Genomic DNA, 15,784 nt, shown 5'->3' with positions numbered 1-15,784 from the left:
ATTAGAAAAAGTCACACATTGTGTCCCTAATGATGTGCCGTGCTTACTGTGGTGTCCACCGCGGTGACTGGCATTGCTGGAACATGTTTCGAGGTAGATTCTCTTGCCTTGAGCACCACACATCCTTGTGCTCCCAAGGTGATAATAACTGTGCTGCATCCTCGCCTCAGCAGCTCCCGGCCGGCGCAATACGCCTCCTCCACGTTATTTACTGATGAACCTGTCAGCAGCTCAGCCTGGATGGAGGCAAACGATGAGATTTGTATTTGAGTTAATATGGGGTGAAGAGTAAAACAATTGCAGTGGAATACAGAGGGGATTAATAATGTATATAGATAAGCATTTATATTGGGAATGGAGCCCTTACTTGTTTTCTATCGTTAATCTCTTTTGTGTGAGCCATTCTTGAATGAGTCAGCTTCTAATTACACCCGGGTGCAGTCAGACAGATTTCTAGTCTCAGATTTGCTCATTATGTCAGCACTGTGGCGCTAAGATCTTTGGTGGGAACGTTATCTGACTGTTGCCGCATCTGCCATAAAAATGACTGAATAGCAACAAAGTAGGAATTAAATTCAAAACATTCAAAATCAGACAATCACAACATTTCTTCAACAACAATCATCACACAAATGGACCATATTATTTTTTAGATCCTTGCTTGCTCCAGATGTTTGAAAGATTTTTTAGAGATAACACAAAGAAAACAGCAATGAATGCTGACATGATTTCGTTTGTTTGGAAGCTTAAGCGATGGGGAAACTGACAATATTTTACTTCTAAGTCATATTTCTGTTTATTTGTTGACAAATGTGTGTTTTTGTTTTTAGAAGACCAACATTTTTTGGTTCTTGGATTATTTTGACGTATTTGACAGAGATTATGATTGTAAAAAGTATCTCACACTTCTATACGTCTACATTACAACAAACATTGAAATTTTCTAAGAAGTTAAAATAAGGTGAAGCTTGTCGTGCAGACGCAAACTTGGTTTTGGTTTTAAGGTGCCAAACAGCAATTCATTTGGGCACCTTATGTTGTGTAACAAATAGCCTATGTGGGTTGAATGCGGAGAAAAAATAACGATGACTCGTAAAGGACAATGACTCAAAAATTGCATGAGTACACATTGCAATGGATTCTTCAGACTTGTGAGCTTGTGAACTATGGAACCTTACGTTACAATTAAATGATGAATTTATTTGAAAAAAAAAAGGTACAATAGTTTGAAGTTATTTATTTATTTATTATTTATTAAGTTTTATACTTCAGTAATGGAACCTTCAACATAACAGGAAACAAAGGAGGTATGAAGTTGGCATCCAGGTTACTATAGTAAATGGAAATTTATAAAATAACAAAGTGAAATTAAATTAAATCAAATCAAATCATTATGCTTTATAAAATGAAAATGAACTGAAACGCCTTATTTCCTTTAGAAAATTAATTATTCTCGTAAAAATATCTTTCTTTCTCTTTCAGCTTTGTATATTAATATCATACATGATTGTTTGGTCTTCATTACAAATGTTTTATTAGTAATTTTGGTATGGCTGCGCATCCACACCTACAGAAGACGTCAGGTCAAACTGTATTACATAAAAGTCAATTGCCTTTTTTTTTCTTGCCCAAAATGCTCCATATATTAACACATGAATAAAATGAATAATTAAACTGATAAAATCTAATCTGAAAGGAAGCGTTTTCAAAAACAATTAAAACTAACAAACATGCTCTAAAAACTAATTAAAACTAACTGAACTAAAGTAAAAAAAAACAACAACTCATAATTGAATTACAACAAACTAATGAAAACTCAAATTATTGAACTATTATAACCCTGGAAGCCACTATGAAAAATGGAGGTCAAACTGGAGCAATTTTAGCCAATCAAACCTATATGACAAATGCTGGACACAGTCATAGTCAGTCACTCACAATCATGGTGCAAGCATATCAACAGAGCCGAGTTGAACGTTGCCTTGGGCATTTCAATCACAGTTGTTAATGATTTAGCCATATAACAATTGTAAAGCTGACCAGCAGCCTGCAACCACTTTAGTGATGTTGTGTGTGGATCACACCAAATGTTTTTCTTAAATGTCACAAACAACCTAAAGCAGCCTCTGTTATCAAATGAATAATATGGAGCCCATCAGCACTATTGACCACAGTATAAAATACATGTGTACAAAAAAGCTATTGTATTTTCATAAGGTGCATTTAAAAGTCTTAAATTATTGCAAAAACAGATGAGGCGTCTTGCGTCATATATATATATATATATATATTTATTCATTTGTTGTGGTTTTCCAATATAATTTTGGTAAAAACTTTGACAATGAAAATGTGCCAAAAAGTATGACACTCGCAATAAAAAAATAAATAATTAAACTGTTAATTTGTATTCAATGTTATTGGTTCAAAGAATGTCAGGAGGAATGTTGGCCCCCACACATATTTTCACCTACCAAATCTGGCATTTTCTGAAAAAAGCTTGGACACGCCTGATCAAAAGAGACGCATCTATATGATACAAAATACAACACATTTACTTTCCTTAAATGTTGTTTCCAATGTTTTCCTCAGCGCGCTTCCTCGTCAATGAACATCCGCACAAATTATTGTTTATATATATATTTTTTCAAAGTATTTGGTCAGTTTGGTCTGTTTTTCTGATAGAATATTTTACCAAGCAGTTACTTTGTCACATTTTTTTCTGTAGGTGTTGTATGCACAGTATATGCTGTTTCTACTTTCTTTTGCATTAGATAGATCTACAGCTTCCTTTTTGCAGGAGAGGTCCTCAGATGGACGTGAACGATGACATTGGCGCTCTTATTGAAGCGCTTTAACATCGTATTTATGTGGGCTGACGATGAAAGGAAGGCCTGTACTTCGTCTTGTCTTGCTTAATCCCCCCCCCCCCCCCCCCCCCCCCATCTGCACCCTGGTACAGTGAGACCACACATGCATGCAAACACATGCACACACACCTGGATGGTGTGCATGCCAGATAACCCCGCGGGAAAGAGTTCAAGCAGGACTGACACTTGTGTCAAAAAGCATACTGACGATCTGATCTCATGTTTTTGTGTAATGTCAAAGGGAAAAATGACCTTGGACAAGTTAAAAAATAAACCACAGTGTATCAATGTTAAAGAGCCTGCAGCAATGCAGTGTTGTTGGGCGCAAAAAAAAAAGGCATTTTGTTAGTCATAGCCTTCCCACCAGGGCATTAATCTACCCCCCACGAATCCCTCTGTGTACAAGAATAAGACCACGTTTAAGTTTCTACCTATCTTTGTGCATGAATAAATGTTTACACACATAAATATGCTTTTGTTACAATAATGGCACAATCAAAAGTGTTTGTGCAGTACAAATAAAATAGACTGCGGAGGTGGAGGCTTTTATGACACTCCGATATGATTTTTCACATCTGTTTAATTGTTTTATTATTTTTTGTTATATTGTAGACTTACTTTTTTTAAAATCTCAAATGAGACAAACAAATGTTTATTTTATGTTTATTTCAGGTAGAGATTGATGTGAAAACTCACTTGGATGTAAATCTATGGAGAGCCAATAAAAAGAATATAGCCTATTGATGGATAATTGTATGTGTGTTATTATATCAATGTGTGTTATTATATTAAAACACATTGCTTGCGCACATACACATACACACATACCCACAAACACACTCACACATTAAGACATAAAAAAATCCTTATATGGTACTATTGTGAAATTTGAAACCAAACACCTTCTATGTAATCTTTGTAATAAAATGAAAAGGAAAGCCCAAGACCACCGGAAGACCATGTTTTATTATATCCCCCTACATTTTAAATCATAGGTCGCAAACTCCACTCCTCTAGGGGCTCAAACCTGCATGCTTTCCGGTTTTCTCTCCTCGACGCAGACGATTCAAATTATTAGCTCATCAGCAAGCGTTGCAGGAGCTAGAAAAATCATTTGAATCAGGTGTGTTTAAGAGAGAACCATCGAAAACATGCAGGACTGCAATGAAAACTTAAAACAATAGTATTTTGGATGGTTAATTACATTTTTGGGGGTGGATAATTGGAGGATAATTACAGAACTTTTGAACTTTCATTTCATTAATAAGAGGGTTATTTGAAAATAAATGTTTTTTTTTCAAATGCAGTATTTGTTTTTTTTGCTCTCAGTGTTTTATTTTTTTCCGTGGAAGAATTTTGCAGAGCCCCGCTCATGGTCAGAACATCAAGTCAAGCCCTCAAGTCGACAGATCAAACTGTCGTCCTATATTTTAAAACTGGTTTTCTAGATTCCAAGTGCAGGTTTTGTGTTTGAATTTATTTTTCCAAGTTGTTGTTATGGAGAATTCTATGTCCAAATCCTGCTCATTGCGACACTCAGTTTGTATTCACAACTGTCAGAGACGCATTTATTTAAAATATATGCATACTGTTATTGTAACTATAATATGTATTATTATTACAATTACTATTATTATTATTATTATTATTATTATATGTGTTATAAGTTCAATGTAAGGCCATGTTAGTTATCCCACTGCAGCTGTGGCGCGGAAGGAAATTCCCAAACCATCAGAGGTTTTTTTTTTTTTTTTTTTAAACAGAGGTACATAGAATGACACTTGCTCCTCTAAGGAACATTTTCAACTTACTCATAACAGGGGCATATGTACGTAGCAGCTGCCTCAAGCAAAATATTAGTGAAGGGAAAGTATTGATACCAAGTATTGGCATCGGGCCGATAACTGGCTAAATTTAAAGGAATGCATTTTTTTTGTTTAGTACAAGTCAAGTTTTTTTTCCCCTGACTTTCAACCTCTATATCACTCAACTGTGTTTGAACAACATTAATTTGATTGAGAAATAAGTTGTTATCATGTCATGTTCAAGGTGTAAATTGATTATACATACTTGGTTACCTCTAACATTAACAATATTCACTTTGGTCAAGAGCCACCATCTTGGCTGTTTATGGTCAAAAACGAGGCTGTTTGCATCATTTTTTGGCTGACTTTGACTATGCATTGAGTATGAAAAGTAAAAGAAATTAAAATACAAAATAAAACCGTACCGTACATTGCCCTTATTTTAGAAAAAGTTAAGTTCACACTAAACGACAACGGCCTACTATGGCACAACTAAGCGCAGTCTGTTTGGGAATGCGCACAGCATCTGGGACTCCCGCAGTCTTGTTGGAACTGGCGATCAACTAGCGTATGTTGCACGATATACAATGTAGGAATGCCTCTAAAAGTAATGTTGTTATTTTAATAACACACCAAGATGTGTTTTAATTGGAAAGCCATGATATATGATAACCACTAAAGTCAGGAATTGACTTATACTCGGGTTTTTGTCAAATTCACTCAAATTGCAGTAAAAACGGGGTGCATTTTTACTCGAGATCGACTCAAAAAAAATATGGTACTTACGATAGCAGCTGATTCTCGTTTCAGCGGCTCTCTTGGAGCATATTTACAATCATGATGTAGAAATTACAAATTAAAAGTTAAATTAAAATTAATTAATTAAAAATTAAAAATTGTAATTTATTTCACATTTTAAGGAAAAATGTAGTGTTAGACTAAAGATCTTTCTTCAAAATGATGCTATTTATTGTTTTTAAATTTGTGTGCCAAAAGAATTAGTGGTAAAGGCACTTTGTATCTGTATCTGTGACTACTCAAGAGTTGCATATTAGTGCACTGGTATTGGTCTGAAAGAAAAAGTGGTATTGAAAATCCCAACAAAAGATGGACAAACACTTGCGATCTCGTGTTTTACTTCAGGCATTTTTCTACTGCTGTTTTTAGTCTTTCACCATTACTTCCTTTCATGTCCACACACCTGGCCATATGTTTTTTTTGTTCTTTTTGCTATGCCACAGTGCATCATATAGCTATTCACATGAAACCCCAGGGGCCGGTGACTCAGCCAAAGATCATCTGCCCCGTTTTTGTTATTACAATGATTCCCAGCTAAACACACCCACTATCATCCATCTGTCATCACCCGACAGTCAAGACGTGAAGTACCATGATTGTAAGAGGGTGGCGATACCGATTCCCATCGTCACGCTGGGTTTGCCTATGTTTTATGTCTTAAGGAGACAGTGACGCTATTGATGTGCTAATAGAGATCATGATACAGGAGATATACTGACGGTGAATCACGGTGGAAAGGTGTGTGCATGCGTGGACTCTCATAACATCTTCAACCTTCTGGCGATCACACAGGTTCTTAAATACGGGTACTGGGGTTAGGGTTAATGATAATGCATAACAGTTACATTTCTGTAAGCTTGCAAAACTGTGAGCTCAAATGATTGGCAACTGAGAGCTCACCAAACATGATGTTTGTGATGTTAGTCAGTGATTCTCTGACTTTTTTTTGTGATGTACCCCCTGTGAATGTTTTTTTCAGCCAAGTACCCCTTAACCAGTGCAAAACCTTTTGGGTTAAAAAAACAAACAAAAAAACCCCAAAAAAAAAACAAATAAACCTGCCATTTGATTTATTCAACTTTAGACCCTTTCAAACTTCATTTGTATTGGTCCACAAAATAAATTATCAATCTTAAGTGTCTTTTATATCATAGAAGAAATCTGTTATCAAAAAGAAATAATTTAATTATTAAGAATCTGGGTTTTACAACTATGAAATCAAATAACCTACTTAACATAAAATGTGTTTTCTGAATTTATATTTTCCTTAAACAAGTAATTAATTCAATAATTATTTTCAAAGGATTTTCGCTTGTTTGTTTGTTTTGTTTTAATTTAGAATCTAGAGTACCCCCTGAAGTTCGTTCAAGTGGTCCCAGGGGTACCAGTACCCCCATTTGAGAACCCCTGTTCTAAGTTATCTGTCAATTAATGGTCAAGGATAACTAATACAAGAAGATTTTAAAAAGAAAAAAAATGTGTGTATCATCACCTCAGACTCATTGCAGCAAAACACATCAGAGTGTTGATAGAAATCAGGATCCAAGTCAGGGATTGCAGGAGCCGGGTTGAATATTGTAATAACTGCAACATGAAAAGAGGCAATAGACGATGTTATTGATAATGTGATCTCACATTTTGATACATTTTAGTCATTATGTTGAATTGCATAATATATTCAAAGTGCAGTAATATTATACACACATGTGGGTGTTATTTTTATTTACAGTACAGGCCAAAGTTTTGGACACAAAAACTAATGATGTGCACTTGTTTTTCTTCATTCCGTGGATTGAATCTTGCCATAATATGAACAGTTGTTCATAATATGAATTTTAGCAGTGGTCGGCTGTGTATTAATCTGACTTCTGCGCAACACAACTGATGGTTCCAGTGCCATTGATAAGGAAAGAAATTCAGCTAATTAATTCTCTTAAAGCACACTAGTGATGAGAAAACCATTTTAGGGGACTACCTCTTGAAGCTCATCAAGAAAATGTCAAGCATGTGCAAAGCAGTAATCACAGCAAAGACTGGATAGTTTGAAGCAACTAGAATATAAAGCATGGATTTTAGCGAATTTCTCCCTTTTGAAAGTACATTACTCCAATGTTTTCATTCATAGTTTTGATGCCTTCAGTGAGAATCTACGATGTAAACAGTCATGAAAAAAGAGAAAATGCATTAAATGAGAAGACGTGCCCAAACATTTTTTTGGCTTGGTATACTGTATATGCATTTATTTATTTTAGAAAATTATTGACCAATCTACAGTGGTGTAAATGGCTTGTTCTCTTTCACAATGAAATGCTAATGGTTGAGCAAACTTGCCATTTTTGGAATGTCCTGCAAAGTGATCATTGTGGAAATTCTGCCTGACGCTAGCAATTTGTGTATTTCTATGTGTTTTTATAAGCAAAGCTACCAGAATTCATACTTGCTAATTGTTGCGAATGGTGGTTATTGTCTGACCAAAGTGGTTGTTAACCCACATTCCAGAACAAATTATGCTCAGCTTGTGTGCTTGCTGTTAAAGATATTTTCACGATCTCCTATACGGAACATAAAAACGAACAGAAAATTGATCCAGAATGTGCTTTTATCTAAATAAACAATTATTTTGTCTTAACATTTTAGATGTACAGTATGCAATACATTTCTACAAAAATAGAATGCATTATTATTATTCAGAGGTTTGCTCTCAAGGTCAAGAATGATCTTGATTAAAATTTCAGTGAAACACAGAATCATAATAACTGCTAGGGAAAGCTCAAGTGTAAAGCTTATATATATATATATATATATATATATATATATATATATATATATATATATATATATATATATATATATATATATATATATATATATATATATATATATATATATATATATATATATATATATATACACACACACACACACACACACACACACACACACACACACACACACACACAGTGTATATATATAAAGTACCTTTTCAAACAATTAAATTAGCATCAGTTAAAAAGAAAAAAAAAACTGGTAACTGGCAGTTATGAACAGCCGCAGATCCTGGAGATGTAACCTTTACATTCCTGGTGTAACAAATAACATGAAGTCTAAAACCCTACACAATGGACGTGTCAATGTGTGAATGAGATTTATGACCTTTTCGGTCTTCATATTTCAGAGCACAGCAAGGGGGAAATTTGTAATCCTCTGTACGTGTTGAAGATCAGAGTCTGATGCATATTCATGAGCAGCAAGCATTAATGCATCTAATGCCACCATTTCTTTGAGTAAGTGAGAATAAGCCCAGCTTGGCGAAGCGATTAATTTGTGTACCGCCGTATACAAAATAAAGCCTCATGCAAGTATGTCTACAGATGTGTGTTAGGGATATGTATATTCTTGGATGGTAATATCAAAGTCGGCTCTGGAGCAGTATGCACCCAGTTTGTGAGCGTGTGCATTTGCGTGGGCACATTGGAGAGCATCTGCGTGGGTTTGCATTGGGCTTGGGCCACCTGCTGCTTTGAGGTAGATGTTAGGTGGAAATAATAGCTACCACTTCAGCACACACAAACAGTGATCATACCACACAGGACATCCTTGTCCCTCAGGAATATTTGAACAACAGTTAGGCTATTAAATGGCATATGAACGTTTGGGTTTGACAGAAATGGCAGTATTTCATGCCCAAGTCTAGTGTAAAGTATCGTCTATCTGTGTGTATGGAGTTTTCTTTTTAGAAGATGTGCTGTTGAAATGAGCTTTTGCACTGGAGGTGGGAGTAAATCACATATGTGCAAGTCGTAAGGAGGTCTCAAGTCGCAAATTGTAAGTCTCGCGCAAGCCCCGTGTCACTGTGGGGGGTGGGGAATCCAGTAAATCAAGTCGCCACCAGAAACTAAGCAAATCTAGTCAAGCCATAAAATCATGCTCAGTCACAACATATATTGGGGTGATAATAAAACAAGTTTTCACTGATTATATTGCATGAACTACATTATCTCCAACAATTACATGTCTAAAAATGTGCTGAAAAATAACCCAAAATATAAAAAATGTGCACACCCTGAGTTTAGTCATGTGATGTTCATAAACTGAGAGCTGTGATTGGTCGTTAATTGAGCCCCCAAGCAACGTTTATGTCATTTTCAGTTGACAGCAAATAGAAAATGTAAAGCAGGTTTTTGACTTGACCTTCCCTTTAAGATTATTATACTTTAAGATTATTATACTATGCAACATACCATATTAAAAAAAGTAAAAACTTTTCAAAGTCCCCACTGGTCCTAATCTACACCCACGTGTCAGTACTACGCTGCAAATGCCCTGGGACCACTGGCTTTCCAGCTAGCCGTATCATGGCCCACAACTACCCCCCATCCTCTTGTTATGTGAGATATGTTGTTATGTCCTTTTCTGTTGCCGCATGTGCTTGGATTTTTTTTTTTTCTGGACTCTAGCCATGGCCTTCATTTTGGGGCATGGCCAAAGATTCACTTCTTTTCCTCTGTTAACAAGTTTCATGCTATTGCATTGTGCTGCACCATGGCAAATACCGTCTTGTCTTCCCCTGTCAGTAAATTGTGTTCAGTAACGGTTCGAGCTCATTCAGTCAAAATTTTGTTGCCTTGTACTTCAGGTAATGATAATAAAGGATACATACCTACCTACCTACCTAAATGCCAGCATGTAGTGGTAAGTGAAAATCAATTGCTGAGTTCGAAATTTGTCTTAAGTAATTTATAACTGAAAATTACAAAATACAAATATAATGCATTTAACTATGTTTATTTATTTTGTGTAAAATGGCCGAGTCAGCCATAGTTATAGGAACTAGATTGTTCAAAATTCCAGACCAAAATAAACAATTCGATTTGTTTGCTAGCATGCCTTAAGGTGGGCCAAGCTGCAGTGTTAGCACAGAAAGAAGAACATTCGCTTTGATATTGAGACAAAAAAAATGTTAAGACAAGTTAATATGGGGGTTGTAATGACAGACATTTTGTATTAAACCATTTTCATATGGTACATCTTAATATCATACCAATTCAGAAGCATCCACATCATAAACCTGTAAAAAACAATAACAATTCAAAGCTGTCACATTGGTAAAAAGGGCCTACTGAAATACCTAAATTATTTTTTGGTTTGAATAACTTTTAACTTGATAATGTAGGAAAAAAAATAGAATTTGAAGGTTTGCAATTTCTTGGTTGGTCCTATACAACAAGCAATGTTATGTTGTACATGTGATTTTGTGTATTTTTCAATTTCCACGGTCAAGGGTATTTGTGTACACAGCTTCAGCTACACAGTGAACCGTGTACTGTAATTGGTGTAATGTCTCCTGTGTACAGTAACTGGTGGTGAAATGCTGCATACATGAGTGAAAAAATAATGCAATCTCTTTGGGCAATAAATTTAAAGTCAGATTAACAGAGTACTTGCCATTATATTACTACAGCAGGGTTTAAACTTTTTTTTCTAGTCGGAACCACATTTTTAAATTTCAAAATTTATGTTTTCTGTATGATGGTTGGATATATTTTTATGCATCGTGTCTTTTGCCCTTGAGTTGTTGGGGGATAAAAAAAAACACACCGTTCAATCACACTTTAAAGTTAACCATGACTGGCTATTATTGTGTTTGACAAGCTGATAGACACCTGCTTTGGTTGGAAATGAAATGGAAGACATGAAAATGGAAAAGCATATGAGAGTTGTTGTTCCACTGAATGATATATTTAACTTAAAAAAATTCCCCAATGGTCACAACTTTGTTTCTTATTCTTTGCAAGGAGCTAGCTTACTGCAAAAGAAGCTCAAATTTAGCATAACACATAAATGCAATGCACCCAGTTGAGACTGAAGCCACAGCTGTTAAAAGCAACAAAGACACTAATGTAGCGAGCCATTTCAAAGCTCTTTGCAAAATGAAATTCAAACACCTCACATTTGAGCGAGTCAGAAATGGACAGGGATGATTTTTTTTTTCCCTAATTATTCAGACATTGCCAAACGAAAACAGCACCATTCCTCCTGATGGTCAAAACTAAATGCTGCAGCCAGTACTTAGGACAGGTCCCAAGCAAATTTATGGTGGTATGCTTGGCTTTGCACTTTCTAAGTACCGTGCTCACAAGAACATTCAAAAGCTTAGAGATGCACCTGCCTTGCGATGCCATCATAATGTTTTGCAATAATCTGTTTAATTTTAAAAATTAAAACAAAAAATGTAAATATCTAAATAAAAAACCCAGTTTGGGGGATTTTTCCGATTTTTTAGGTGAGATTAAAATTATAATGATTAGATGATATAATTTTAATGAATATCTCAATTTTTTAATCTCTTGACAGTACTACTTAAAATGTGCGTGTGTGGGGGGTGTATGGTTATGTTGAACAAGGTATGCAGGGGGTTATTTTATTCAGAGATTAACAATAAATTAGCATTATAAGTGTTGTCTTTTGATAAGCATTTTTGTGAAAAAGTTTAGAAACAGGACAAACGTAGGGAGCGTAAAAACAGTCTCCAGGTGTCAAAATACGTTATTGTAGCTAGTTATGTTGCTGGGCTTTGACTTCACTATTAGAAGCAAGCAGTAGGCTTCTGCAAACACGTTCTGTAGAGTGAAGCAGAAGAGGAAAGGAGGAGAGATTCAGGCCACTGTTTTAATATGTGAAAAAAAAAATCAAAGTATGTCTGCTATAATCACTGACAGCTGGGATTGTAACTAGAGCAAAAAATTCATCTGGACATAGTAATTAGATCTTAATATTATTGCTAAAATGTGGAATGATGGGAACTTTAAAGTGACGCAGGACCAAACTATTAGCTGTAAAAATCACCAAGTCATGTAATAGTCTTACTCATATCGTATGCTCATGTTGTCAATAGTTTTGCCATTTGTTTGAAATCATAGACTAAACCAAGGAGGGTGTAAAAATGTTATCTTCCTCTATCTGTTCCTGGATCTTCCATCTGTGCCGTGATCACAGTGTTTGCTCCAAGCGTGATATTTCCAGTGTTGATGGCAAATAAATGAGCCTGGCGCTCATGTCGTAAGCATCCAAGAGACTGCGAAGGATGGAAGCTAATCGATATGCATGCAAGTGTGGCTTTTGTGAAATCCAATACACGGACGCAGGAGAAAATCTTCTTAGTTGATGCTAACATCATATTTGGGAGCATGTTAGTCTCAGGTTCCTCTTATTTACTCTCCTAGTAACCACATAACGCTCTTCATGTAAACACAGCAGCCCAGCTGCAGGCACAGATGTTGAAATTCTGGGATGCACACAAACTGAGTCATGTCTGCTAGGTTCTATTCTGCATGCGTCAAAGACTGTGCTGGAGGTGTAGCGAATAATGCTGAGAAAACCTTTTACAGAATGTTAAAAAACAGCTACTTGCAAAAGAAAAACTGGGAATGGAATGTTAAAGATGGCTAGTACACACTTGTGAGTCATCACTGTGTAAAACGTTTGAAGTAGCTCTAATTAAATATCGTGTGAAAGAAATATAAAGGGAATAAAGTGGAAGGAAGGAAGATAGGTTGAAGGCACAGAAAACAGTGAACCTACAAATTTATGAACTTCTTTGAGATTAATTTCTGCTATTGTTTGATTAAATAGAATATATTTTTGAATGCAAAATCTTATTTAATTCATTATCTTGACAAGTATTTCTGAAATCTGGCATTTTCAATATACGTTGCCTTAAATGACTGCATAATTAGAGGAGAACTTGATCTTTAAGTCTTCACCGCCAAACACATTAACAGCCAATCTCTCCAGAGAATTCCAATTCACACAATGCCGTGGTTGCCACAACGTCGAGGTGGCCTCTTTGCCAAGCTCGTTCGCGCTCTTCGTCTCTCTCCTGCCACATGGTTGCTCTAATCACGTGGTATGGTAAGAGAGGGGGGAGCGCAGTGAAAGCGGGTGGCGCTCAGCGAGGCCATCTGGGTATCCCATCTGCAACACAGTTACGTTTGTGACGTTTTTGTTCTGGCGGTGTGCAGCGATCGATTACTAGTGACGGGCTCTGATGAGAAGCTCCCCAGACGTCTTAATGACGCCCAGGGCTTCTAATAATAGGATGCTGTTAAAGATGACAAATTCTGTAACCTGGTCAACCTGACAAGGAGGAAGGAGACAGGAAAACAAACAAGTACCCTTGTGGTGTGATTGACGCGTGCATCTGAAAATGTTGAATTTGGTTGGAAAATAAATTGGGTACAGTATATTAAGAAAAACAATATGCTGTTTTTTACAGTTCCCAGTAAAACAGCACACAGTTCTGTTCATGACATGCTTGTTAAATGGTGACGTTGAAATAGTTCAAGGATCAAGAATTAGAACATACTTTGAACACATTATTTCTTGTTTTGCTGAAATTAGCTCATTTTCAGGGCCTATTGTATAGTATGAGCCTGGCAAGTCCAAATTCCATGACAATAACTCCCATCAGGAAAGTGTGCACGTTCTGGCTGGCGTTTGGCAATTTCATCTTGGCAGTGAGACAATAAAAGTTGTTCAACAAATGAAGACAGCAGTTCATACACTAGACTGTGTGTATCTGGCACATGGACACAGCCAAAAACAAATACCCTAGCATAGCCATCACACTAATGACGACACTGACCAATCAAAAACATAACATCAAGTTCCTTTTTCCTCACTCATTCTGGGCAATCATTTTCATGGATTTTATTCAAAAGAAACCCAACAAACATTTAATAGACCGTTTGATTTATTTAATATAAATCCTTAATTTTAAAGAATTGTGTTCATGACAAAAGGACTTTTACAAAAAAATAAATAAATAATTACAATAATCGGAAGCCTGCTCTAAAAGAAAATTCCCATCTGTCCCTTTAAATAAAGTGATTAAAAGTGTTCTGCGTCTAAATCTCAAAAAGTAGAAATTATATAAGAGTACATAAAATATAATTTAGGCACAGCTTTTTTTAAAATAGTAAATTAAGGTGAAATAACTTTAAAATACAAATGACTGACTTGTATAGTCATATACTGTATACCATGCTAATTTGCACGACAAAGAAAAAGCAAGAAGTTTCCTGTAAAACAAATTCCTGAGTTGCTTTTACTCATGAATGATTATTTTTGTAAACGTTTATTTCTTTGTTGTGCAGTAGGAAACTGATTTGCATCACCAAAAACACTGGGGGTAAAGTGCCAAACTTAAAATTTTTCAAAGTTTGTTGACAAGAAATTTTGAGTTAACATCCACTGACCTTTAGTCTTGTGAGCCATGCGCAATGCCCTCAACGACATTTGGGGGGAGATCTCCAGCTGACAAACCAGTACCTTTGCTGAACTGATAGCTGGAAGAGCATTCTCAAGCTCCTCCTTGTTCAGCAGCATGTTGGCACCAGCCACGATAACGATGGCATTCTCACCTGTTTGTAGACAACCGGATTTATGAGAATTTCCAGGCTCTCTAAAATTTGAATTGCATGACATTAAAATAGTGCTGACAAGATTTTGGCACACAGTGGCTGACAAATTCGATGGATGTATACCAATTTACAGAATATCTAGCTTTAAAATTAGGTAACATCATGCCATTCTTGTGCCATCTCAGTTTCAGTCACTTTTGAGGAATAAAAGTGTATATCTGGAGATTTGAGGCACTCTACATGTCAGTTATGGACTTAATGGGATTTATAAAACATTTATTTTAACATCGTGAGTAGTTAGAACCTATTACAGGTGACATCTGGCTAGAGGTGGAATAAACCATGGAAATGTCATCAGTTAAAAAGTCTTCAACAGTCAGGTTTTTTTAATATAAAAAAAAAAATCAGACCATTAAACCACAGAAATCATTTCAGAACTTTTTCTAATGATGACCTGGTAATGGTTAGGATAAAAAAAAATAAAAAATCCTGTATGTTCACTTTTATATTCACCTAAAGTTAATGTTTCTTTTGCCGCATGTATCCCCTTTCTGCAAATGTATGTTTAATGAGCATTTTTTTTTTTTTTTGGCCCTACCATACACTCTTTCGCTATGTCAGAATACTCACATGGAAATGTTTTTCTGCAGAGTACTGTAGAGAGATCTCTACTACATAATAACATGTAGCATGTCATGTAGCTGGCTCTGCTGGGATAAACACTAAATACCGACTTGCAGTTCTAAGGTAAATTCTATTTTTTTCCTCCATGAAATATCTAATTCCTAACAGCTTATTCTCTTTGTTTCATGGCATCTTTCTTGGCTGCACTGCTTACAATAAGTGTTTGGGGATGATTTTTGTTGTTGTTTTATTTTAGTCCAATCAGATT

At 35.7% G+C, this 15,784-nt stretch overlaps 1 protein-coding gene across 2 annotated transcripts in view; it reads right to left on the bottom strand.

Annotated features, from left to right (window-relative positions):
- rbks (ribokinase) overlaps positions 1-15,784 on the bottom strand; it is a 41,133-nt gene that overhangs the window by 11,252 nt on the left and 14,097 nt on the right. For both annotated transcript variants that reach the window (XM_088433858.1, XM_088433859.1), the window contains exons 6-8: positions 14,728-14,892; positions 6,963-7,054; positions 48-236 (exon numbers count right to left, since the gene is read on the bottom strand). In XM_088433858.1, coding sequence (XP_088289984.1) covers positions 48-236; positions 6,963-7,054; positions 14,728-14,892 — 446 coding nt within the window. The remainder of the gene's footprint in view (positions 1-47; positions 237-6,962; positions 7,055-14,727; positions 14,893-15,784) is intronic.

The sequence above is a fragment of the Hippichthys cyanospilos genome, chromosome 14 (assembly GCF_059441005.1).
Source record: "Hippichthys cyanospilos isolate Australia breed blue-spotted pipefish chromosome 14, RoL_Hcya_1.0, whole genome shotgun sequence".
Lineage (NCBI taxonomy): Eukaryota > Metazoa > Chordata > Actinopteri > Syngnathiformes > Syngnathidae > Hippichthys > Hippichthys cyanospilos.
The sequence above is the reverse complement of the archived record's forward strand: the minus strand, read 5'-3'. Positions and strand labels throughout refer to the sequence as shown.